This window comes from Leptonychotes weddellii, chromosome 14 (assembly GCF_054177405.1).
Source record: "Leptonychotes weddellii isolate Sample4059 chromosome 14, ASM5417740v2, whole genome shotgun sequence".
Lineage (NCBI taxonomy): Eukaryota > Metazoa > Chordata > Mammalia > Carnivora > Phocidae > Leptonychotes > Leptonychotes weddellii.
Window position 1 is genome coordinate 1,893,901 of NC_138382.1, and position 25,805 is coordinate 1,919,705.

At 55.4% G+C, this 25,805-nt stretch overlaps 1 protein-coding gene across 1 annotated transcript; it reads left to right on the top strand.

The window, feature by feature from the left end:
* Positions 1-618: 618 nt before the first annotated feature.
* Positions 619-8,618, top strand: NXNL2 (nucleoredoxin like 2). Its single transcript, XM_006733417.2, has 2 exons — positions 619-920; positions 8,089-8,618. The coding sequence occupies exons 1-2, from the start codon at positions 619-621 to the stop codon at positions 8,255-8,257; spliced, it is 471 nt and encodes a 156-aa protein (XP_006733480.2). The 3' UTR covers positions 8,258-8,618.
* Positions 8,619-25,805: the final 17,187 nt, after the last annotated feature.

Genomic DNA, 25,805 nt, shown 5'->3' on the forward strand with positions numbered 1-25,805 from the left:
AATTACCTTGCTCGCGGCTGGATCCCCAGGGCCTCCAGAGAGCCTGGAACATTAATACTGTCACCTCTTGGTCGACGGGACGCTTGGGGCGGGAGCGCGGGGTGGGGAGAGCGCAAGGGCGCAGGGGAGCGCGGGGCGGGTCGGGGCGCAGAGGGGACAGTGGGAGAGGGGAGCAGAGATGCGCGGGGCGCGTTCCGGGAGGGGGCGACTGCGGAGCCGGGTCGGGGCGCTGTGTGAGGAGGGACCGGGCGGAGAGCAGGCGGAGATCCCGGGAGGGCATGGTGGGCGGAGGCGCCGGGGCGGGCCCCGCAGCTCGGCCTCCTGGAGGCGGGAGCCGCTGCAGACGCCGCTGCTTCTGGGTCTCAGGTGTTTGTGAGTGTCCCTCCTGCCCCCAGTGCGCTCGCCCCTGCCCCGGCGAGAGGCCGAGGCCCGGGCCGAAGAGCAGGGGGAGCCCCAGGTCCAGGCACGGCCCAAGCACGTCCCGGGTGACCATCTATCTTCATTCCCCGCCCCCCGCTGGTGTCTTCCGGCCGCAGGTGTCTGTCCGTCCCACGCAGGCGTGTCCCACCGCCGCCCGCCGCCCCCCGCCCCCCGCAGGTGTCCCCCCTCCATCCGGCCATGGTGGACGTCCTGGGCGGCCGGCGTCTGCTGACCCGCGACGGCGCGTGGGTGGAGGCCGAGGCCGCGCTGCAGAACAAGGTGGTGGCGCTCTACTTCGCCGCGGGCCGCTGCGCGTCCAGCCGCGACTTCGCGCCGCCGCTCTGCCGCTTCCACGCCCAGCTGGTGGCCGAGGCGCGGCCCCCCGCGCCCTTCGAGGTGGTGTTCGTGTCGGCCGACGGCAGCGAGCGGGAGATGCTGGACTTCATGCGCGAGCTGCACGGCGCCTGGCTGGCGCTGCCCTTCCACGACCCCCTCCGGCAGTGAGTGGCGCGGGGCTGGGCGGCCGCGCGGAGCTGGTCCCCGACCCCGGGCGGGCCTCTCCCGCGTCCCTCGTGCTCCCCGCTGCAGCCTCCCAGCGGCTCCAGCCTCCCAGCCGCTCCAGCCTCCCAGCCGCTCCAGCCTCCCAGCCGCTCCAGCGGGGCTGCCACCTGCCCCGGGGCTTGGCGAGCCTTGCCTCGGCGGGTCTGCGGTTTCCAGCCAGCCCGGCTGCTGAGGCTGCTGCGGTGGCGGAGTCCACCCGCGGAGGGGCTCGGGGAGGAGTGTGGAAGCGGGAGAGGGAGCCTCTGAAGGCTTGGGTCGGAACTGGGGACCCTGCGTGCGCTGCCGTCAGGGAGCTGGGGGCCATGTGCGGGGTGGGGGAGGGTGGCAGGGACTCCAAGGCTGGGGGAAGCCCCTCCCTGCTGGCCCGGGTGCGGTTCTACTGGAATTTCCCTACTGTTGGAAGAACCAGGCCCCTGGACTCCAGCGGAGTTAATGACAGCGTCCCCGAAAATCCAAGGGGAGGAGGGAGAAGGTGGGAGGGGTGAGGAGGGGGGACCTGAGTGGGGAGGAGGAAGGATGGGGTGGGGAGGAGGTGGGAAGGAAGAGGGAGGATGGAGAAAGTGGGAGGGAGGAGGTGGGAAGGAGAAGGGAGGAAGTGGGAGGAAGGAGGTGGGAGGGAGGACATAGAAGGTGGGAGGGAAGAGGTGGGGGGGAGGAGGGAGGACTGAGAAAGTGGGAAGGAGGAGGTGGGAGGGAGGAGGTGGGAGGGAGAACATAGAAGGTGGGAGAGAGGACATAGAAGGTGGGGGGGAGGACATAGAAGGTGGGAGAGAGGACATAGAAGGTGGGAGGGAGGAGGTAGGAGGGAAGAGGGAGCACAGAGAAGGGAGGAGGGAGAAGGTGGGAGGGAAGAGGGAGGAGGTGGGAGGGAGGAGAAGGGAAGAGGGAGGACGTAGAAGGTGGGAGGGAGGAGGTGGGAGGGAGGAGGGAGGACAGAGAAGGTGGGAGGGAGGAGGCAGGAGGGAGCATGGTGAGGATCAGCAGGGCTGGCCGGCTGGAGTGAGCTGGGCACTGATTGTCGCTGGGGTCTTTGCTGTGGTGACAGGCTCCAGACTTGGGTGTACATTGCTCCTCACAACTGTGTTACCCCAGCACCCCTGTAACAGATGTGGAATGAGTTTCTGGGTGTGTTTTCTGGGGGCATGCTTCTTTTCTCTGGGGGCGGTTATTCAGTGGTGTGACAACTGCCCTCCCCTCCCCTCCCCTCCCCTCCGCCTTAACACACGGGGTGGGTGATGCTGAGGAGGTGAGCCTCAGGCCTTCCAGGTGGGCGCCCGACTCCGGGAAAGTCTTACTGACGCCTGGTCTACGTGACAGTGAAAATAAACCTGAGTGGCAATTTAGTGAGGATGAATCTCAGGGATTTGCTCGGCAAAGGATTCATCATCGGGTCTCTAGTGCCTCTGGTTCGCTTAGCACTCAGGTTATGTGCAGCTTTTTGAACAAACACACTCAGTTTTGAAAGTGACAGGGGGACCGTGTTGGTAATCAGGCAGAGCTGGGGGTCTGGGCAGAGCCCAGCTCTGGGGTTTCTTGTGTGGTGACGTAGGCGAGGCATTCGCTGCCCGGGGTCATGGCATCCCTGTGTCGTACGTGGGCTGCCCCGATTCGTGAGTTTGGAGCCGCGGTGGTGGTTGCGTGCCCCATTTCACAGATGTGTCGCTGAGGCACTAAGGAGGCCGGTGCTCCGGGCTCTGGAACCTGACTCTGCCCTGGCAATCCTCTTCCTCTCCCTCTCCGAGGGGTCCCAGGGGACCGCAAGCCTCAGCCCCTCTGCTCGGCCTCACCCCGGGAGGGCCTGGCCCAGCTCCTCCTGGTTCTCCTGGGATGCGGTCACAGCCCTTGAGGTCCACTGCCTGCAGCCGAGCAGGTCAGGGCCCGGGCGGCCAGCCTGGTTTCCGGAAGAAGCCAGCCTCCGTTTTCCTTCCGTTAGGTTAGCTCCTTGCCCTTCTACTTACCAGAAGAGACCTCATGAGCTCTCCTTGCAGTTTCTATGGTAGGAAATGGGCTATTCTGTGGGAATATTTGGAGCTACGCCCTAAGCTCTGCTCATTGCAGCCTGGATACATGGAATCAGATCACGAACCCCATGGAAATAGCCACCAGCGTGGAGCACTAAGGAATGTGGGATGCATGCGGGCGGCCTTTGGGGAAGTTTCCAGAAGTGTGTGGAACTCGGCGCTCTGCGTGGTGCCCTGGGGAGTGGGGCCAGGACAGGAGTCACCTGGGCCCCGCTAGGTCGGTCATGGTCAGGGACCCCAGGCTGTCTTCCCTCAGGGTCCACCCGCTGGATGATTGCTGACCCACTGAGTCCCAGGATGAGGAGGGGAATTCAGCAGAGAGCCCCGACGGGGCTGCCCTGGGCATGGCTGGTGGCCGGATGGCTGGCGGGCGACCACAGCCCTTCTGCCTGGGCGCACATTGCTTACTGATGTCCTTGCGGCGGGTGCCTGTGTGCAGGTGGGTGAGCAGCCTGAGCAGGGGGACAGCACCGAGGACGGGGTGTCCTGCCCGTCTTCCTGCCCTTTGTTATGGGCCCAGCACCCAAGCATCAGCTTCTGCTTCTGCCTGGAGGAATTCCTGTCTCCTGCTGTCACATGCAAGACCCACTCCATCATGATTTTTCTGGACTTTATGATTGTTTCTTAACAACACTGGGGCCCACTTGGGCTCTGGAACCTCTGTGACCCTCCCTGCCTCCAGTCCGCTCGGCTCCGACTGCCCCCACTATGGGCCAGGCGGATGGATGCCTCAGCCTCCAGGCTGACAGGTTTGGGTTGAATGGAGAAGACAGCTGGCCATGGCTTCGTTTCTCGGGTAGAGAATGGCTCCATTAGAGCTGTCTACTCGGTGGGGCCGAGCTTCTCGACAGGCCCGCGCTCCCTGCCCTCTCCCCAGCCCTGTGTTCCAGCTCCCCGGCCTCCTGACTCAGCACGTCCTCGTCAGGCACCGATTCTGCTGAGTCTGGGTTTCTCCTCTTTGCTACTTCCTTCCCTTAGGCCCTGGACCATTGGTATGTCCTCACTCATCCCCCCCGCCTCAGTGTCCACATCTGACGGACTCTTGTTCTGGAACCCGCCTCCTCTCGTCAAAGGCAGTCTGGTCCCACCGGGGATACCCCAGCTTTCCGGGGCTCAGTCCATGTCTTGTCTGCCCACACTCACCCCGTTACCCCCTTTGCACCCGTGTTCCGGCCAGACAGGGCAGCTGGTGTTCTAGACTACCCCATATCTTTCCCACCTCCAAACCCTGGAGCCCCCTTCCCCTCCTGACAGCCCCAACTCCTCCCCGGCACCCCTGGGGACGCCAGCCCGTGTGAGGAGCGTCTCTGCAGTCTTGAAGGTTGGAGCAGACACGGTTCCCTGCTTGCTGTCTGGGGGCTGCGTCTTGGGTGGGGGCTGGGCCAACAGTCTCCCGGTGGCCAGGATGGGAAGAGGCCAGAACCAGAGTTGCCATGGCAACCCAGAAGGGGTTGTGCCGGGGAGGAGGACGCGCTGTGTTCGGTGGAGGGAGGGATCCAGGATTGCAACAGCGCCCCATGCCCAGGGCAGGGAGGAACTCGGATCCCCCCAGACAGCCACAACGCCCAGAGTTCTCACACCCGCGATGTGCACGGCCACAGGGCTCTCCTTTCCAAGGCACAGCCTGTTCCCTGGGGACACAGCGTCCGCAGCAGGTGCAGGTGCTTATGAGCCTCTCGGCCGGTGGCTCCAAGGTGACGGCTGTCCCCAGGCAGAGGCTGCCTGGGCGGGGATTGGAGGGCCCACACGGCTGACTCTGAAGATATTCTGGAGCAAACGTCTATTCCAGACTCCACCTCACTCCCCTAAGCCCGGCTGGCTTGCCTTGCGCCCCCTTGACGGTGTCAGAGCTGATTTTATGTCGTGAGGGACGAGAACAACAGCAACTGGCCCAAAGCTTAAACTGCGAAGGTTGTTGATTGGCTTAACTTAAACAGCCTGCAGCCAGGAGCTGGTCTCGAGGGTGGGAGGGGGGCAGAGAGGACAGTTTCCTCCACTTTCTGCCATGCGCGCTCCGTGCTCAGGCTGCAGCCAGTGGCCACCTGGCAAGTCCAGTCTCCCCTCAAGGTGGCAGAGGGGCTGCTGCGTCTCAGGCTGCACATCCTCACGCCTTCCTCTTTCCTAGCACACACCCAAGCGCTCTGCGGAGTCTCAGGGGTTCTGTGTCTGCCGGGTACCCATCAGCATGGCTGTGCTGCATTGGACAGCCCAGCTGGAATTGGGGGGTGGGCCCCCCATCAGTAACAGCCAGTGTTTTTTGAGCATTTATGTGCCCATCCCTTGGCTGTGCTGTATGTCTACTCACCATCTCATCCTCCCAGCAACCCAGGGAGGTGGGTTCTGTTTTTCCCACCGTGTAGGTGAGGACTCCGGGGTACAGGGCGGTTGGCTAGCTTGCCCGAGTCCCTCAGCTAGTTCATGCCAGAAAGTGCAGGCCTGTGGACGCTGGGCATCAAGCCGCAGGCTGTACTGCCCAGACTGTCAAGGGCACGGTTCTCAGCTTCCCTCCTCGGGGTCCCTGGACGGCGGAGGGAGGGGGGTGCAGGTGGCCCTGGGAGACTGGGGCTCCACCCCCACCAGCAGGGCAGGAGACTCTCCCTGGTGGGGTGGCTACTGCTGGTCTGGGGACCCCATGCCTGGAGCACCGCTCCTGCAGATGAGCTACTCCACGGTGGGGCCTGGACCAGCAAGCCGCAGTCACCACACGGGGAGCCTGGCAGGGATGTGGATGCAGAGTCAGGAATGCATGTGGGCTCCGCCAAGGGGTCCCCTCATCACCTCCAGGACCCCCCCAGGGCCTCCGCCTGGCCTTGGGGGTAAGCCCCAGCGGGACCGTGGTGACGTGGTGCGCGCTGCAGGCCCTGCCATGCTGCCCACAGCGGAGGCCCGGACAGAACCTATCTGCCCCGGCTGCCGGACAGAGCCTCTCGCGGGCCACCGCCGTTTCCTGCAGCCGTTACGCCAAGGGCTACTGGGTGGTTCCTCTTTTCTTCGTGTTTGTTTTATGCTTTGGGGGAAAGCTAATTTCTTAGGCATTTCAAATTTCTGGGGTTGTGCAGGATTCTGAAAACACTGGGGAGGATGTCTCCCCCCAGTTACCTGGGTCACACCCCGCACCCCCCCGAGTTGCCAGACCTGCGGGCTCGTGAGTGAGGCCCGTGTGGGTCCCCAGGTTGGCGTCTCTCCATGACCGTGCTTTGGGTTTGTCAGCCCTGGTGTCTGTTTCAGTAACGCTCACGTTTATATAATAGCTGAATTGTTTCTCTCAGACGTTCGTGTCTCCTCACGTGAGTAACTAGGGGACGCCGTGCAGACCGGCTTCTAGAAGCTGCTGGAGGGGCAGCCAGCCCAGTGCGGGGGTCCTTTGGGCACCAGCATCCACGAGCAGGGCAGAGTCCACCGCGCGCCGGGACTGGCCACCGCCTGACTCCCGATGCTCCCGTGTCTTCCTTTCTCCCTCGGGCAGTCAGGGCCCTGCTCTGTGCACCTTCCCTGGGGCCAGGTCCGGTTTGTCTGTCCGTGACTTCTGTGTTCGGTGTGCCTTTCCCAGTGTTTGCGCATCGGCACCGTGCCCGCTTCTTGGATCAAACCCACGGCTTGTCTACACAGAGGCCTGTCGTTCAGAAAAGTGTGTTTTAGACCACAACTTCCTGTGTCTAGTGGTGTCTGCAGCTGGGGATCCGGAGTGTATTCTGCATCGTTCTCTTCTAATTAGGTTGTAGTCTGAGTTGCTGTTTTATGGGTAACATATGGATATTTAGTTTTTAAACTCATTCCAAAAATTATTTCGTATTGGTTACCAATTTCCATTATGTTATGGTCTGGTTAAGTGGTCTGTGTGCTATTGATTTTTGAAATTTATTTATTTTTTAAAGATTTATTAATTTATTTGAGAGAGAGCGAGCATGAGCAGGTGGAGGGGCAGAGGCAGAGGGAGAAGCAGGCCTCCTGCTGAGCAGAGAGCCTGATGCGGGGCTCAGTCCCAGGACCCCGAGATCATGACCTGGGCCGAAAGCAGATGCTTCACCGACTGAGCCCTCCAGGCGCCCCTGATTATTTGAAATGTATCAAGATCCCTGCGTGGCTGAGAGCATCTGGCTTTGTCACTGTCTCATGGATGTTTGAAAACGAGGCCATCTCTCTTTGTTGGGTGGAGGTGGGATATATTTTTTCCTGCTTGATTTATGCGTGTGTGTTTGATCTGGGTTCCCCAAAAGCAGCAGGAAGGCCGTGGTGGAGGTGTCACCAGGAGATGTGGTAACAGGAGGGTCTCAGGTACATTTTTCCTTCCACGCAGACCCACAGTCCTGAGGGTGAAGATGAGGGAAATCAGGTTACTGTTTATGGGAGGCCCGAGCAGGCTGGCCTTGGAAATGGGGAGGGATTTTCATCAGCTGCCCTATCCTGAGGACAGTAATCCCGGGGACGGTTACAGGGAGAAACCAAGAAGGTGGATGCTCCTTCCCCTAAATGAACACAAATAATTTTGTAAAAAGGTCTCTCACCGGGTTGCACCTGACAGGAAACATAGCCAAGAAATGTGTCATCATGTTGATCAGCCTGTCCTTGAGTTTCCTGGGCAGAAAGTCTCACACGGCTTTGCAGTGGTCTAGAACCCATGGAGTTTTCACTTGGACCACTGTGTGGACCTGATGTTTTTCTGCTTCTTGAATGTAGGAGGGATATAAGTTTATTGGGGGGGGGGATCTGTGGGTTTAAAATTGCACTGTCCAGTATGTGGCTACTTAAATTTAAGTTAGCTAAGATGAAAAATTCGTTCTCTCAGGCCTGCAGCACCTTTCAGGTGCTCCGGGGTCCCACGCAGCTGTCGGTTCGGGCAGCTCAGGTTCAGAGGCGCTCCCTCCCTGCGGACGCTCCTCTGGGGCAGCGCTGGCTTGGACAGGCCCGCAGCAGGGAGAGCAGATGCCGAGGAGGCCAGCGTGGGGGAGGGCGCACCGGCAGGTCTGGTGCTGAGGCTTGGCAGGGTCTGCCAGCCGAGGGAGGCCCTGGTCCCCTCAGACGTGCACGTGGCGTTCTGCCTGGCCCCCTGCTGACTCGGCCCTCCCCTCCCTCTTCTCTCCTGCAGCGAGCTGAGGACCAGGTACCACATCTCAGTCACCCCCAGGCTGGTGGTTGTGAAACCGAGCGGGGAGGTCATCACCGACAAAGGGCGGAAGCAGGTCCGCGAGCGGGGTCTGGCCTGCTTCCAGAACTGGGTGGAGGCCGCCAACATCTTTCAGAATTTCTCCGGATGACATGGGGGGTTCCAGGCCGGGGCAGGTGCGCGAGCATGGGAGAAGGGGAGCGGGCTGGTTTCCAATCTTTGCCCGCCCTGGGGGAGCTCATGTCGGAGCAGAGGCGAAAACAGCGCCCAGGAAGAGTGCCCCCCCACAGCCTGCGAGGAGTTACTGTGATTATTCTTAGCATAGCTTTCTCCGCGGGAGCTTGAGCAGGTTCACGTCGAGCTCCTGGAAATCTGTGGAAACATGTATTTATACCCACTCTTCAGGTGAGATAATATATTTATTGATACGTCTGGAGCTCTGTTTATGTTGGTGATTTGCTCTCACCCCTGCATTTATTACTGAGGTTTGCGGAATCCACATGCTTTAATAAAGAAACCTGTTTCCAGCGGAGCCCCCTGATCTCCTTCTTCCTCGCGGCAAACCAGGTGGTCTCACAAGGAGAGACAGGTGCTGCGGGAATACCGTTCTCAAGCACTTGGTTCTGTGTTTCGAAGTCCCAGAGCTTTCCCATGCTGTGGGCTCGGGTCTTCAGGATCCGATGCACATCTCCGAAAAGCTGCTGGTGGCTCAGCGAAGCAGAGGCCCATGCGCTGTCTTGGCAAAGAAGAGCAGGAGGGGTTCTGTCGGGGGTCCCCCACCAGCCCCTGCTCCCCTCGCGCTGCCTCCCCTCGCTGCCTGTCACTCACATGCCTGGGGTCGGGAAATACCGGGTCCCCTCTGGCCCGGTTCCCACCTGCCCACCTGCCGGGAACCTGGGCTGAGGGTTTGCTGCACGGCTGTCCCTCGGAGGGCACCGCGCACACACACACACACACTGAACACACACCACAGGACAGACACACATAATACAAACAACACACGCACACAGCACAGACCCTACATGTGTCTCCTGAGCCCCTCTCCGCCTCCCTCCTCCGTTGCGTCCTGCGCTGGGTCCATGAAAGCATAGGAAGTGTCTGTCTGTCTGTCAGGACAGGTATAGCACTTTTTTTTTTTTAAGATTTTATTTATTTATTCAAGAGAGCCACAGTGAGAGAGGGAACACAAGCAGAGGGAGTGGCAGAGGGAGAAGCAGGCTCCCCGTGGAGCAGGGAGCCCGATGCGGGGCTCGATCCCAGGACCCTGGGGTCGTGACCTGAGCCGAAGGCAGATGCTCGACCTACTGAGCCACCCAGGTGCCCCAGGACAGTAACAGTGCTTTTATGTCTTTTTTTCTGTGTAGTTTCTGATAACCTGAGTTCTCTTTCCCCTCTTGTTTACTTAGGGGAACTACAGGGGACCCTGGTGGGTTTGGGGGACTAAGCAGAACCCCAGCAGGTTTCAGAGACCAAAGGGGCCCCTGTGGGGTTGGGGGACTGTGAGACACAGTGGGGTTGGGTTCTGAGCTCCCCTCTAGAGTGGTCTTGCTGGTTCATTCTGAAGGGGACCGCTCCTGCACTGGACACGTCTATCAGGACACGTCTCCCATGTCCTGTTGCGGGCAGAGGACTGGCCACGGCCCCTCTGGGTGTCCTGGGCGCAGTCCTCTGATTCACCTGGGCTTCCCTGCCCCAGCCCCGTCGCCAGCACGAGAGGCCCCGCTGCCCCCTCTGGGCGCAGGTGTGGAGGGTGTCCCCCGGGGTGGTCTGATGACCTCCGGCAGTGGCCAGTCGTCCACGGTGCTGGTGCTGGCTCGCGCGGCTGTGGGCCTTGGGGTTGGCACCACCTGCTCCCACCAGGCCTCCCAGCATGTCCTACTATGTTCGCTCTTTTGTTTCCCAAGATTTAAAACCCCTCCTGTGATTTCACTCCGTGAAGCACGTGTTCAAACCCGCGGGTTTGTGTGAGCGGTGAGAAGAGTTCATTTTAAGGTGCAACAGCGCCAGGAACATTCCTTTTTAAATTTTTATTTAATTTAGTGACCCGACCACGTGCTGTGCGAGTCTCCTTTTCTACCTTGAACTGCATCTCTCATCCTTACAAGGCCCCCAGTTGCGCCTGCGTGTTCCCTGTCTGCAGGAGCGTGGCGCGGGGCTGTGTCTGCACACCGAGGGTGGGGTGGCAGGAAGTCACCGAGGGATAAATCTGGCTGTGGTTCGACCAGACCTGGGGTCAGAATCCTGGACCACGTCCCTCTGCCCCACGGGGACCCCCCTGCAGCCCGTGGCCCACGGGCTCAGTCCCGCCACCAGAGACCCGCAGCTGGGAGACGGTAGGATTTCCCCTGGTTACCTGCCTCCCGAGACTGCGCGTCTCAGACTCCACCTGCTTCCCCCCAAATACCCCGCCAGCATCGCTGTGCACCCCGCGAGGGCAGCCTGCGACTCTGTCCCCTGCCCGTCCTCTCTCAGTTCCTCTCATACGGTGCGTTCAGTGTCTGGGTTCGGTCCGCAAGGCTTCCTGGTTCTCCTGATGCTGCATCTCAGGTGGGCGTGCGGCCTGGTGGCCGCGGGGACCTCTGGTGGCCGCGGGCGGCAGCGCGTCACAAGGGGCGAGGAGAAGAGGCTCTATCCTGCTGCGGTTACAGGGAGAAGGCGGGCTGGGCCTGGGCTTGCCTCCGCTAAGCTTCAGAGAGGAGATCTCTTACTATTCCAGGTGGATACAGACCAGGGGGCGGAGGCCGTGTTCTCACCCATGTTCTTTTGCTTTCCTGCTTTCTCTTTCTGACACAGGGAAGCCTTAGGTCTGTGCTATGATGTTGGTTTTCTCGTTACGAATAATCATCTTTGGTCTGGGGACAAACGCGTCACATGAATACAGGGTTTGGGTATCTGGTAATTCATCCTGCAGGCGCCTGGGCTGGCAGAGGTGAAGCGTGACGGGGTTGACGTCTGTGCCGCGGGTGGTGGGGGCCTGGGCACGAGGCGGGCTCGGGCCGCCCGGGCAGGGTCCCGGTGGCACTGCAAGGACAGCTGTCACCTGACCCCACCTTCAACTGAGACCTCGATTCCGTAGCGGGAGGCAGGTCTGGGGCCTTTCAAGAGGTGACTATTTCTCCGTGCCCATAGCAGCCACCTTCTGTGAGCTGGGCAGAGGAGATCGTCCGCGCGGAAGGAAGGCCGCGAGCCGGGGCACGATGCCAGTATGGCGGCCCTTGCTGGTTAGGGTGACTCTCCGGGGAAAGCCCGCCGGGACGGTGTCCACCTGGTGCCCGGCAGCAGGCTCACTCCACGCCCGCCGCTCAGCACACACTCACAAGCATCCCGCCCGGCGGGCTTTCCCCGGAGAGTCACCCTAACCCACCGGCTGAAAGAAAGGCCCGGCTGGACAACAGGGGATGGGGTGGGGTTGTGCACGGAGCAGATTCTGGGGGAAGGAAGAAGCATCATGAGACTTCTGGATGACAGGGGCGGAGAAGAACATTTTTCAGAGCCGTGGCAAAGCTCTCTGCACCCTGTGGGGTCCCTCTCTCCTCCTCCCTCTCCCAGCTTCGGAAGGAACCCAGCACCTGCGGACTCGAGGGGCTCCCCTTCCAGGGGGCGTGGGGGCGCCCCAGGGCTTCTGCAGTGGAGGTCCCAGCCGGAGGGCCCACCGCCTCCGGGTTCTGGGGGAGGCTCTAACAGTGCAATTGGTTAAACCCACACACGAGCACAAACCACCTCTGCTGTCAGAGCTCATCCCAATGTGCAGAATCGATGGATTTGAGATGTTCTCTCCTGCATCCCTGCCCACTGTCAGCCGGGACAGGTGCCTTCCCTGTGGCCGTGAGCCTCCCGCACTCAGGCACACTCCGCACACTCCACTTGCTGGGCGCCTGCCTGCCTCCCCCCGGGGCTGTTGGCTGAACAGGTCCAGAGGGTCAGTGCAGGGCCCCGAGGGTTGGAGGAGGGGCAGCTCTGGGGCCGCAGGGGGCTCCCTGCCTGTCACTTAGACGGCCACCATGGTCCCTGGCTGGGCTCAGGGCGTCCACTCCCCACCTCCTGGAATGTGCTGTCCTCACAGCAACGACGTCCGTCCTTCATGTGGAAATCAGGTCGTGTTTTGTCCCTCCTTCCCAGCACTTCAGACTGTGGCCAGGTCCTCCCGGGACCGCCCTCCCATTTCTCTGCGTCGGCTTGCTCCTCCCAGACACACCCCCCTGTCCTTCCTCTCCCTGAGTGTCCTGGCCACCTCCTCGCCGTGCTCACGCTGCCCACATGGCTCCTCAGAGGCTCCTTCCCTGACCCTCCTATCCAGATGGCACCCCGCTCCTTCTGTGCATCACTGGTGTGGACGGCCTTCTCTGGGTTGTCCGTCTGTCTGTCTAGCTGTCTGTCAGTCATTCATCATATCTAGCATCTATCACATCGATCTGCCTATTCTGTCGTGTCTGTGTCATATCCGTCACCCATCTATCTATCTATCTATCTATCCATCCGTCCATCCACCCATCATGTCTATCTACATCTTTCTCCCTGACCAGCAAGTAACTACCTTGAGAGCAGAAACTGCATTCATATATGGTTCATAGAACTGGTATGCACTTGATGTCCATGACTACTTGTTGACTGAATTCTAAGATTTTATTTATTTATTTATTTAAGACAGACAGAGAGAGAGAGAGAGAATGAGCTGGGGGAAGGAGAGGGAAAGAACCTCAAGCAGACTCCTCATTGAGCACAGAACCTGATGTGAGGCTCAATCCCACGACTCTGAGATCATGACCTGAGCCGAAATCAGAAGTGAGACACTCAACCACCTGAGCCAGCCAGGAGCCCCTGACTTCCTGGACTCTAATGTCTACTGAGCAGGATCGTGAGTGGCACCCTGTAGATTACTGTGTCCGGCCGCACGTCTGTGGACTCAATGCTGGTCTTTAACCTTTGCTGTGATGAGCACCCTTGTCCAGGTGACTCCCAGCACCTTTGTTGGACACAGTGAATGTGCGCATGAATTGGTAAAGAGTGAAGGGGTGAGCGGTCCATCCCTTTCTGGGGTGCGTGCTCCTGTTCCGTCACCATGTAGGGGATAACCTTTCTCCTGCTGCATTAGTCAGCTGTGCTTGGACAACTCCGGCGTCTCTAGTCTGGGGGACGGTGCAGTGGGGCTGTTCCGAGGCCAGGCGCACCTGCTGCTTCCCTGACTCGGAGCCCCGAGCCTGCCTGCGTGCTCCTGTCCGTGTCCAGCCCCGCCTTCAGGGCCGCCCCTTCCTGTGTGGCCAGAGGCAGCCCCTGCCACGCTGGGCCAGGCCCCAGGCCAGGGGAGCCTGGGGAAATGCTGGCCAGGCGCTGAGTGCATCAGGCACACTGTGATGTGGCTCGTGCCCTGAGGAACCGTTTGGCGATGTTTCATTGTAATTAATTTATATCCCATTAAGTGGCCCCCTGCGCCTCACGGCTACGTCTGGGACCGTGCCAGGGACGGCACACTCGGCAGCCCAGACTCTGTCCCCTGGCCGTCCCTAGGAGACTGCTGGTGCTGGGGTGCTGGCTCTGAGGGGGCCTGCGGCTAGTCCCGCAGGACCGGGGACGCTGCCAAGGACCCGGACGGCCGTCCCGCCCCACTTTCTCCGCGTGCCTGCGCGTGCTCGGTCTTCCCGGCCTCACACAGCACACTCTCGTTTGCCACGTCAGTGACACCTGGCAGGGCTAATTTTCCCTGGATTTGTCTCATTCTTCAGAATTTTCTTGGGTATTCTCCTGTATGTAGTTTTTCCACAACGAGCTAGGAGAAGCTGCTGAGATCCGCTGGTTCTCCGACCCTCCCCGAGCAGCCCTGAGCCCTTGTTCCTTTTCCCATGTGTTTGGTGCTATTGCCTTCGTAAAGAGAATGCTTTCCTCTCTTTTTCTCCCTGTAACTGGTTTCCATTTATAGAAAAGAGGCCCCTTCGGCAGGTGGATCTGTCCTCAGCCAGCGTGTTGCTTTTCTCGCGGTGCTCAGCGCACATGGGGACACCGGCGTCCAGCAGCGGCCCCTTTGCCTCCTTCCTTACGATCTCTCTTATGCTCATCTCTCTCCTTACATCGACTTGTAACCACAGTGGGGATGTGGTGAGAATGCTTCTGGTTCTTCACCTTCACGTTTGATACTTTTTTTGGTTTAAGATATCGTTTTTTTTTTTTTACCATAAAAAGAAAATATCCACTTATTGGTAAGTGTTTTTAAAATTAAATCAGGAATGAATGCTGAATTTTTTTTTTTTAAGTAGGCTGCATACCCAGCACGGAGCCCACTGTGGGGCTTGAGCTCAGGACTGCGAGATCGAGACCTGAGACAAGATCAAGTCAGACACTTAACCTACTGAGCCACCCAGGTGCCCCTGCTGAATTTTTTTAGAATGCCATTTTAGCTTCTCTGTGGACGATGATGTGGTTTTTCTTCTTGGACTTATTCACATGGTGAATTCGGTGACTAGACGTCCCACTTTGAACTATCCTTGCATTTCTAAGGGATAGGTCCTACTTGGCCAAGGCTTATTATTATTTTAATGAGCTTTAGAATTAAATTGGTTAATGTTTTTTGAGGCTATTTGCAGAGATATTCATCTATAACACTGCTCATTTGGTGCTATTTTTTCAGCCCTATCGCACAACCTGATGTCACCACGCACCACGACGTGCCACCTGCTTCTGCAGACTTTGGTGCCCATCCAGGGCATTGTCCACTCGCCTGTGTGGTGTGCGCTGGGTGGCCTTACATAGGGTAGAACTCTGGGCTTTGCTTGTTTCGTACTTCTCAAAGATGTGCTTTTCTTTCGGCAAATAGAGAATATGGAGCCATGCCACCTGGGGTTCAGTCTTTTGCTTAGAAATAAACTCTTGTGGGGCGCCTGGGTGGCTCAGTCGGTTGAGCGACTGCCTTCGGCTCGGGTCATGATCCCGGAGTCCCGGGATCGAGTCCCGCATCGGGCTCCCTGCTCGGCGGAGAGTCTGCTTCTCCCCCTGACCCTCCCCCCCTCATGCTCTCTCTATCTCATTCTCTCTCTCAAATAAATAAATAAAATCTTTAAAAAAAAAAAAAAGAAATAAACTCTTGTGCCCATCTTCGCCCATAAAGGTGTAGAAATGCACACGTGCTCATCTGTAAACTAGATACTTCACCTTTCTCGTCGGCTGCTGGGGAGCAGATTAGATTACACACACACACAGACTTCTAAGACCAGTGTCCAGCGCGCTGTAAACATTATGTAAGTGCTATTGTTACAATTAATGCTATTATTCATTTGTTAACAGTACAGAATGCCAGGCTTCACTGGCGGAGCCCAGTTGCAGCTTGATGGCCTCAGATGGTCGGAGCTTGAGCTGCAGGTGCGTGGAAGGGTCCCTGCCTGTGGGCAGGAGCACTGGGCCCACAGGTGGGACAGCCTTCACGCTGATGAAGCACCTGGCGGACTTGGAACCTGGTTGTGTGTGTGAAAACTCTAAGTTTTCTGGGAGTGGATATCACATCTGACTGGAGACCACTTCCCGCTGTGCTGGTGAGGTCCTATAGTGAGGAATGCAGGCGCCCGCAGATGGGGGTGAGCGTTCGGACAGATCAGGTGAGTCTGCGCAGGCTTTTCCCTGACTGCGGGTAGGGGCGTCGTGACACAGGAGGCCGGGAAACCCGTCCTGCTGGCAGATTAACTGGATGTGTGGGTGGGGACCAGTAAAGCTGCCCAAGCCCTCACGGGTTGTTAATTCCAAATGGTGTGAATTAGACACTGGAGCGCTGGTACAGAACATACCCTGGTGTGGGGTGTAGACGAGGCCCATGATGGAAGCCTGTGAGCACCACCCACCGGCTTCTACTGGGACTCCGGACTGGAGAGTTTTCATCCAAGGGGCAGGGACTAGCTTCCTGTCAGACCGTGATTGGAAGTGCCGTCACAACCAAAAGACATACAATAATCTTGGGTCTGAAATACCCACGATGTCTCTGGTAACGTCTGAGCAACACTCCCGTGGAGAGGTCAGTGCCCGCAGGAGTGCCATAATACAATGGAAGTGTTTGTGCGGGAACATGCAACGGGGGAGTGCAGAGAGTTAGCGTGCTCACAGCAGGTCGGCCCTCTCCTCGAAATGACCGCAGGCTGGGGGCCGGGGGGTTGTTTAACGGGTGTGAGGAAGTTCTGCGGATGGTTCACCACAATGCGAACAGACCGAGCCCTACCCAACTGTATGCCTACAAGCGATTAAGATGGTAAAATTTGGGCTTGGCGTATTTTACCACAACTAAAAGAGCAAAAGATCTGTATGGGTGTTTCTCCAAAGACGATACACAGATGGTCGATGGTACCCGGAGAGACGCGCACCATGATTCGTCAGGGCAGAAATAGACGGCGCTTCGCGAGCTGCCCCTTCCCAGCCACTAGCGGCTGTGGTGAGTAACGGCGAGTGACAGGTGTCCAGGGCTGGGGCCGTGGGAGCCTTTTAGCTGCTGCAGGGGGCAAGGTGGCGCAGCCTCTCTGGAAAAGTTTGGTAATTAAAACGTTAACAAAGACCTACTGCGTGTTCCAACAATTCCACTCGTACATACACACTGGCGAGGACCGAAAACGTATGTCCACGGGAAAACGCGTGCACAAATGCTCCTTGCGGCATTATTCATAAACAAATATTCATAAATGTTCGCAGACAGTGGAAACATGCCAAAGACCATCAGCTGGCAAACACGCACAAAACGTGGTCCGCGTACACCGTGCTGTCACCCACAGCAGAGGGACTGATGCATGGGCGCACGCCACAGTGTCGATCCTTGGAAACACGCTTGTATTGACCCACGCTGAGGTGGGTCAGTAGCTTGTCCATAAGGCTGTCATTGTCCCCGTCCGCTGTGTAATGAGTGTGCGTCTCAACACCGGCCTCCGAACGCGCTACTTGGGACACGACGCTGGGTCTCCCTGGCCTGCCGCAGCCTCGTCCCCATCCTTGGGAAGGAGCCTCTGTCCTCAGGCCCCGCCAGCAGGGAGGGGACACATGCAGCTGAAGAGCAACGGAAAGAAGGGGGCCGACTGGGCTCACGGTCAGTTCCCAATTCACAAGCTCCAAAATGGGGACATCAAAGACAATCAAGAAAAATAGCACCACTCTTTTCTGGTCCTAAGAGTGAATGCGGGTGGTTTTTTCTTTTTTAAGATTTTTATTTATTTAATTGAAAGAGAGAGAGAGAGCATGAGCGGGAGGGGCAGGGGGAGGGAGAGAGAAACTCAAGCTGAGTCTGTGCTCAGCGCAGAGCCCAATGCCGGGCTTGATCTCGTGACCCACAGATCATGACCTGAGCCGACACCAAGAGTTGCATGCCCAACCGACTGAGCCCCCCAGGCGCCCTGCCTGCAGGTGATTTAAGTGAAGGGACTGTTTTGCCAGTCCATTTGTTTGTGGATGCATTGTTTGCAGATCCACAGAAGCGTATTTCAAATGGGCTTCGTTGTGCACAGCACTTGGTGACTTCGAAGCTTTTCTCCGTAGCTGGGAGGTGGCTGGCTCCAGGGAACGTTGGCTTGTGGGGAGCGCCGGCGTTTGGCAAGCGTCCTTATGGAGGCCCTGACTTCTTCTCCTGTTACCCCTTCACCCTGGGGCCCCCTGTGCGTGCTCACCCACTGGTTTTCCGTCCTTCACCTGGGCCCTGGAACGGTATTTGAGTTGAAGAGGTTTTGCGCCTTGCCACCAGCTGGCCACGTCTTTGTAAATAGAAGCAGCATTTCGTGTGGGGAAGGGGAGGGTGTTCTTCTTAGGTGGGGTTTGCACGGTGTTAGCGTTTGCTGCAGAGTACAGAGGCGTGAAACACCACCCATTTTCTTCAACTTGCAAGTCTGAGAGCTGCTTGGGCCTCTGCTGGGCTCTCCCGTGTGCTCTGGCCGGTGGGCAGCAGGCAGGCGGGGCACGTGGTTCTTGTCCCCCAGCAGGCACCCCTGGCCTCGTTCTCATGGGGATTTGGGGACCCCAAGCAGGTGCAGCTCTGTTCAGGTCTCTGCTCGGGTCACATTTGCTATCTTTCTGCCCGGGGTCTGCCCAAAGTCCTGTGGGGGAGGCCACCCGAGGGCCTGAGCGCAGGGAGGCAGCTTATCAGCCCTGTTGGCAAGCTGTCTGCCACGGTGAGAGACAAAAGCCACCGCTGATATGGCTTTAAGCACCAAATGGTTAATACAATAAGGAGAAAGCAGTCCCCCATTTTATCACGTCTGTGTCCTTTCTCAGATAGGTCCACATTAGAAATGTGTCCTGGCACCAACAGAGGTCCCATCGACAAACTAGTTCCAGAAGCTTTTCTGAGCCAGACATTGCACTTACAGTTTAGATGAAGCTGAAATTCTGTCACTGTCTTGGAAAATGGTCAGTTCTGTGCAATTATCCTATCGGGAGCTATTTCCCCCGAGAAGCCGTGTGAACACTCTCATGAACCCAAGCAGATCTTTACAGTCACAGACACAGTTTTCTGCGGTCACCGAGTTTATTCTCACTGCTGGGATTTCATTTCTCGGGCTACGGAAGCACAAGGTCCCTTGGGTGTGTCCTGCTCGTTGCGTGTGTGAGCGCAGACAGATTCCACTCCCTGCCACGTGTCCAGGAACGGCGGGAGAAGACGTTTCCCAGCGCCCCCGAGAAAGGTAAAAAGCCATTGCTGCACCTGACAGGGCACCTCCGCGTGTCTGTGTGGGCCCTCCCCGCCCCTCCTGCCGGATTTAGCGCCCGCCTCTGCTCTGCCTCCCCTCCCCCACCACCTGTTACTTCAGGTCCCACCTTTACCTCCAGTTGCTGTCCTTCTGCCCTTCACAGGAGCACGTTGGCTTGGTCGTCATTGGGAATATTTATTTATTGAAATGAATAAATACTAATGTAAAACAGGCTTGTAGTCGAAAGTGCTAAACGTAACTGAAAGTCTCACAGTGACAATAATGGAAACGAATTCTAATTTTGAACAACTCCCCCCCCGCCCCACCATGCTCTGATCCCTGGAACACGATCCACCTTCAGAAATGTGCTTCCCAAATGGGATTTAAAACTGCCCCCAGGCAGGGAACAGCCCCTTCTGTTGCTAACAGAAACTGCAAGTTTATTTTCCCCCAAGACACTATTTCTGGAGTCTTCGGCTTGTCCCAGGCAGACAGGCGTGCACAGATGAGGGTGGCCAGTCCTGGTCCGCATCCCCGGGTGTGCATGTGTGCTGGGGGAAGGGGGCCCTGTCCCCAGCTCTCCGGTGCGTGTGGGCGCTCTGGTCCCGGTGTCCCGGGTTGTTCATTTCTGGTCCCCGCCAGCAGGAGGGGCAGGTGCTCCAAGAAAGTGGGTGCACAGCATCCTGGGGCCAAGGGAAGGCCTGTCACTTACACTTAACACAATGCTGCATGTCAGTTCTATCTCAATATGGAGAGAAAGGACCGCCGTACTCTGCTGATGGGTGTTACCGTGGTTACTCACATAACGCTACTGCTCTCCCAACTAACCAACCAGCCAACCACCCAGCATTCGGACCACGACGGCCTGCCAGGCACTTGCTAAGCATCTGCGGTGGCCACTGGGCAGCGGTGTCCTCCAAGCATGGGGAACTGAATGCACTGATGGGGACATTGTGGTTCCCGTGAGGACTGTGCCTGCCTCCCAGCGTGGCGCCTGGGGCAGTCCTTGCCTAGGACCCAGCTTCTCCGTGGGGGCCGCACCGTTTCCACCACGGGTTGGGCGTCAGTGACTGTTCCTGGGAGCTCAGGCTCCTCGTGGCTTCCACTCGTGTTCTCTCTTCTAAAATAAATAAATAAAATCTAAAAAACCCCCAAACCATACAAAGATATTGAGAGTGGACACCCAGACACTTGCCCTTGGGTTCTACGAAAATGTCAAACTTTTGTGTGTGTGTTGGGGGGTGGGGTTTGCCCTCTATCTTTGTCTTGATCTACTTCGTTATTAACAAAACTTCATACTTTATATGGATTCTTAAATTTCAACTGTGCTGAAATACACATGGCATAAATTTACCGCGTTTATCACTTCTGAGCGTACAGCTCAGTGGTGTCGAGTACATTCACTTTTCGGTGAAATCATCACCACCCTCGTGCCCAGAACTTTTTTCTCCTTCCTACCCTGAAACTTTATGCCCTTGAAACAACTACCAAATCCCCCTTCCTCCATGGGCCACCATCTGCTTTCTTTCTCGATGACTGACAGCTCCAGGTGCCTCATCTGGGTGGAAAAATGCAGGATTTCTCCCTCTGTTACTGGCTTCTTCCAGTTAGCATCCTGCCCAGCATCCACGTTGTAGTGCGTGTCCGAACTTCCTTCCTTTCTGAGGCTGGATAATTTTCTCTGGCGTAGGTGTACCTGGTTTCATCTGTTGATGCACAGACCTCGGAGCGGTGAGGACACATCTCCCTTCTTTACGACCCTGTGTTTGGTCCTCTATTATGGCCGCAACGGGAACCCGCATGATGACCGACTGTGACGTGTTGAAATTAACCCCAGAAAGGAACCGAAAGGGCCTTCTTAGCGTGTTGCTAATGGGGACAAGTTGTGACCTTTACATTAAAAAAAAAAAAAAATAGGAACCTCATGAAGATCCCTCAGGTTGGGGACATCTAGTTGCAGGGCTGCAAATATGGTACTTGGCAGCAGAGTTCCGTCTCCGACCTCACCGGGGTTCACATGCCTCTGTCTACATCTCCCCAGTTCCCGACCGCGTGAGAACTCCCGTCCAGATGCGAGACCCTGCAGACACTCGGAGTGTGTGGGTCACATGCATGTGGCCATGCTCTGCTGTCATCTCTTACTGGTAACCTTCCGCATGGCCTGCGATGTCCTCCCGCCTCGTCTTGCAGATCTGAACTAGAGCGTACTAGTGAGCAAGGGAAGCCTGTGTCTATCCAGACCATGGGTCCTCCTTGAACCGGGAGACAACACGTTGCCACAGCCCCCTCTGCAGAAATTGGTGGACATGGTGCCCCGAACGTCGCACCAAGGAAGCGGTTGGGTTTGGACCCATCGTCCATCCGGCTGCTCTATGGGGCAGGTGCTGCTGGACCTCATGTCCTGCTCTGGGGTCACCCTAGGGAAATGGGCCTTAGACGCCCCGCTCTGGAGTACTGTGTATATTGGGTGTGTGTATGTATAGCATCCACTGGGGATGATGCTGTGCTGCCCTCCTGCTTCCGGTGGAAACTGGGAGGGAAGCTGAGATTGGAGACTGACCCCCAGGCCTCATCTGTGTGGACACCGCAGCCTCCTTGGCCACCCTGTGTCCTGCGGGATACCCTCAAGTCATAGGATTTCTCTGGTGACTGTTAGGAGTGAGCTGGACAGTTGGTAGTCAGGGTCCCCAACATGAAAACATGGAGTCAGGACAGCTAAAATAAAACAGCACTGCCATCCTGTTCTGCGGCTTTGACGGGACCGCACTGACATTCTGTTTGCAGCCTTTGCAGAAATGACTTGTGCAAAATGTCCAAATAGGACAGTTAGCCACAAAAGCATTTGTCAGTATCACGGGCAAGGGGCAGTTAAGACCTAAGCCCCCAGATGTCAGCAAAAAAAAAAGAAGAGGAAGAAGACCATCAGCATGTAGACATGAACCTAAAAGGTAGACAGATACGTAACCAGAGCCCCAACTGGCACGACTCAGTACACCCTGATTGCTTAAGAAAGTTCTGCAAAAGAGCTCCTCAAAACCCCTACCCTTAGAGACTCTGTGGGCAACCCACTCGGGCCCCCCTCCCTCTCCGGGAGCTTTCTACTCTTGCTCAGTAAACTTTGCCCTGCTGCCCACCTTCAGTCCTGGATCCAGCCTTGGGGAGTATCCTGCACATGTGATGGATGCTCAGGGCAACCCTCTGCAGGTCTCTGGAATTGCCTGTTGTTCTCTTCTCTCTGGTCCCCTGTCTTGTGAACTGCAGCCACCTTTGTTTCCCTGGACTCCCAGCAACATCTCCAGTTCAGGAAACCCACAAGCTTCCTCCTCCTGGGACCGTCTTCATGTCTGATAACTCTCTCCGGTCAGTCCTTGGAGGACTCACCTTGTTGGTTTTCCACTTCTCAGATACACTGTTTATTGCCTCAGGTCCAAGGGAGGGAGGCGGAGTAACTTTTCTGAGGACACATAATGTATAAGATGTGGAGCAATGCGAGACTCAGTTCTGTTTCAAGGACCCACACGTGTAACCTCCACACCACAAAGCCATTGAAAGGGCAATTTTTTTTTTTTTTTGAGATAGAGAGTGTGAGCAGGGGGCGGGCAGGGACAGACAGAGAGGGACAGAGAATCTTAAGCAGGCTCCACACTCAGCACGGAGCTGGATGTGGGACTCAATCTCACAACCCTGAGATCAAGACCTGAGCCGAGATCAAGAGACGCTTAATCGACGGAGCTACCCAGGTGCCCCAAAAGAGCATTTTTAAAAAGAGAAATGTTACAAGCACATCTGTGTATAAATCCTTGCCCTTGACCAAGATTTTCAGCTTACCTGTGCCTGAGTGGAGCTCACCCTGACTTCTCACATATGGGGTAGAAACTGGATGAAGCAATAACATGTTTCATTGATATGAGTGGGTCCCCCGGGCAGCAGAGGGATATGGTGGTGGGTCTGCATGGGGAGAGCAGAGTCGGCCGTTGCTGTGAGATCTTGGCAGGCAAGAGGCATGACCTCCACTCCAAGCCTGGAGAAGGCCCAGAACACAGCCCCAATCTCCAGCTGTGCTCTAGCCTGGGGTCTGGCTCAGAAGTTCAGAAGGCCTGATCCCGTTCCTGCGACTTTCTAATTACAGCCGATCTCAGCTGAGTTCCACGGGAGAAGGAGGCTCCAGGGGAGTCATTTGGAGGACTGTTTTCTCAGTTTTCCTGAGTGCTGGACAACTAGTGCCCCTGCAGGAGGAGAGGAGATCAGTTAATTGATGACATATGTTGGTGGCCATAGGGCAGTGGGCTCTGTTCTGCGGGAATCCTTGTCGAGAAGGGCCCATGGAGGTTTCCCAGCTAACCTGGCTTGTGGTGGGAGCACACAGGGTGGGCTGGGGTCTCAGATCTGCCTGGGAAGGAGCACTGAGCTGCATTTGAATGGACACAAGCCTCAGAACTGAATGAAGAAGCTTGGCCTCACCCAGTCCAGGTTCGACATGTCCCTCTCTTATCTTGCCCTTCTGGAATCCCGGGGCAAGGATGCTCATCCAGGCAGGCAGAGGGCCCAGCGCCATCTGGGGAAGGGCACATCTTCACCCTGGGATAGGTCAGGCTATGCTCACTGGATGTCAACCTTGTCACGTCCAACATGTGCCCACATCCCCTACCAAGCTCAAACTCAGTTGCCATAAATGGGCAGGGAGCTCATTTTCCCTGGCCTCATCCCAAGACCAGGGCACTGAGTTCCCAAAGTCTAACTTGGCTCAAATATCTTTACCTACTACGGTTATTTTTCTGCTGCTGTGATGGAATTTGCCATTTTCAACAGCTGCGAGAAATTCAGAATTTATTTCTCTCAGTGGGAAATACCACAGTGAGGTAGATGGTTACTGGAAGCTGTTATTTTTCCATTGTATGGATCCTTAAACAAATGACCATAGTTAGTATTTTAAAGGGCTTGATCTTTTTCTATAGGATGCAATCCATGGAGCAGATAGGTATATAGAAATAGATATCTCTTGTCCATTTAAATTCTTGTATTTTTATAGCTTTGAGGCATAATACAAATGGACAGGGAACCTGGCTAGCAGCAACCAAATATAGTTCCAACAGGGAGGTTTATTACTGCCTCTGGAAGTAAATCATGGCTGATGTTCTGGGCTGAGTTTGCTCCGGGCATGTGAGCTCACTCCATCAGATCTTGCCAGATACAGACTCGGAGAGCAGTCATGGCAGAATATCGACAGAAGCCATAGCCGCTCTTGGGTGTTTGTGTCCTTTTCAGAAAGTGGCAAATTCATCTTGGCACTCAGCTCCCTTAAGACAAAGCAGAGGGTTCATCCCTTGCTGATTTCTGGAGGGAAGCTCAGCTGCTATGAAAATACATCCCTAGTTGTATCTGGATTTATAGAATTTTAAGACAAAATTCTACCTTTTTTTTTCCCACAAAAAGTACCCTCTTCCCTTACCCCATTACATGTCTCCCTTTATGGGATTATCAGCCATGATTATTTGATGCCAAGAACCACTCATAATGACTCATCTTTTTTTTTTTTTTCTTCATATATTGTATATTATATTGTCCTTCTTCTTCCATGGACAATTAGATATGCGAGTCCCAACAAATGAAGAAGGGCATCTCATATCTTTGATACAGCGACAATCAGCCACATACTTTCACACACCCACTAGGAATAAATGAATTTCATGAAATGATTTGAGAGTACAAATACATTAATATTTGCTAGTCACAAATCCCAGATAGGATCAATGAAAAAAAAAGCACATATTGAAATTAATTATACTTATGTAAAAATCCATCCACTTAAACCTTTGAAGCATAATAGCACATACACTAAGTGTTTAACTTTATGTTATTCCTTATAAGGAATATTTTTATGTAACATCTGAATAGATTAATTCCTATAATGCCTTCTACTTGATTTCTGTGATATTGACATTTGATGTTCACTTACATACATTTCTAAATATTTACATCTTTCAAGTTACTTACATTTATGTATTCTCTGGTGTTTGCTACAGTGAATATTTAAAATGAAGGTCTTTCCTCATTCATTATGTTTCTAGGGTTTGAATCTAGGATGCATTTTGGGATACTGAGTATAGACTGAATTCCAGTTAAGGGCACTGCAACTTTGTCTGCATTTTACAGATTCTATCCTGTATGATAACTATGATGCTGAGCAATTTGTGAATTCCAGCTAGAGGCTTGCGACACTCCTTATATTGTAATCTTTCTCCTCAGTATATGTGCTGCCGAAGCGAGCACTCTTTCTCCTCAGTATAAACTCTGAGATACAGAAAAGGGTTGAGCAGTTTAAAAGTTTCCCATGTTCTTTACATTTGTAACTTTTTCCCCAGTATGAATTCTGTGATGTTGAATGAGGCTTGACCTCTTATTAAAGGCAATGCCAAATTCTTTGTATTTGCAAAATCCAGTCCAGCATACATTCTCTGATCAGGAATCAGGGTTTAACATTGCTTAAAGGCCTTGCCACATTCTTAACAACTTTATGGTTCCTCTCCACTATGAATTCTCTGATGTAGAGTAAGGGGTGAGTAGTCTTTAAATGTTTTCTCACATTCTTTTACATTTGTAATGTTTGTTCCACTATGAATTCTGTGGTAATGAGTAAAGGTTGAATAGTGATTAAAGGCCTTCCCGCATTCTTTACTTAGGTAAGATTTCTCTCATCAAGTATGAGTTCTGTGATGTTGACGCAGGTGTGAGTGCTGGATAAAGGCCTGGCCACATTCTTTGCATACGAAAGGTCTCTCTCCAGTATGAATTCTGTGATGTTCAGTAAGCTTTGAGTGCTGGTTAAAGGCCTTGCCACATTCTTTTCATTGGTGAGGTTTCTCTCCAGTAGGCATTGGTTGATGTTGAGATAGTGTTGAGTGCCAGTCAAAGGCTTTGCCACATTCTTCACAAATGTAAGTTTTCTGTCCAGTAACGGCTGTGTTATGTATGTTTAGTCCTGATGCTTGGCTAAACATGTTCCCAGGTTTATTACATCTGTATGAGTTTTTTTCCATGTGAATTCTCTGATAATCACCAACACTG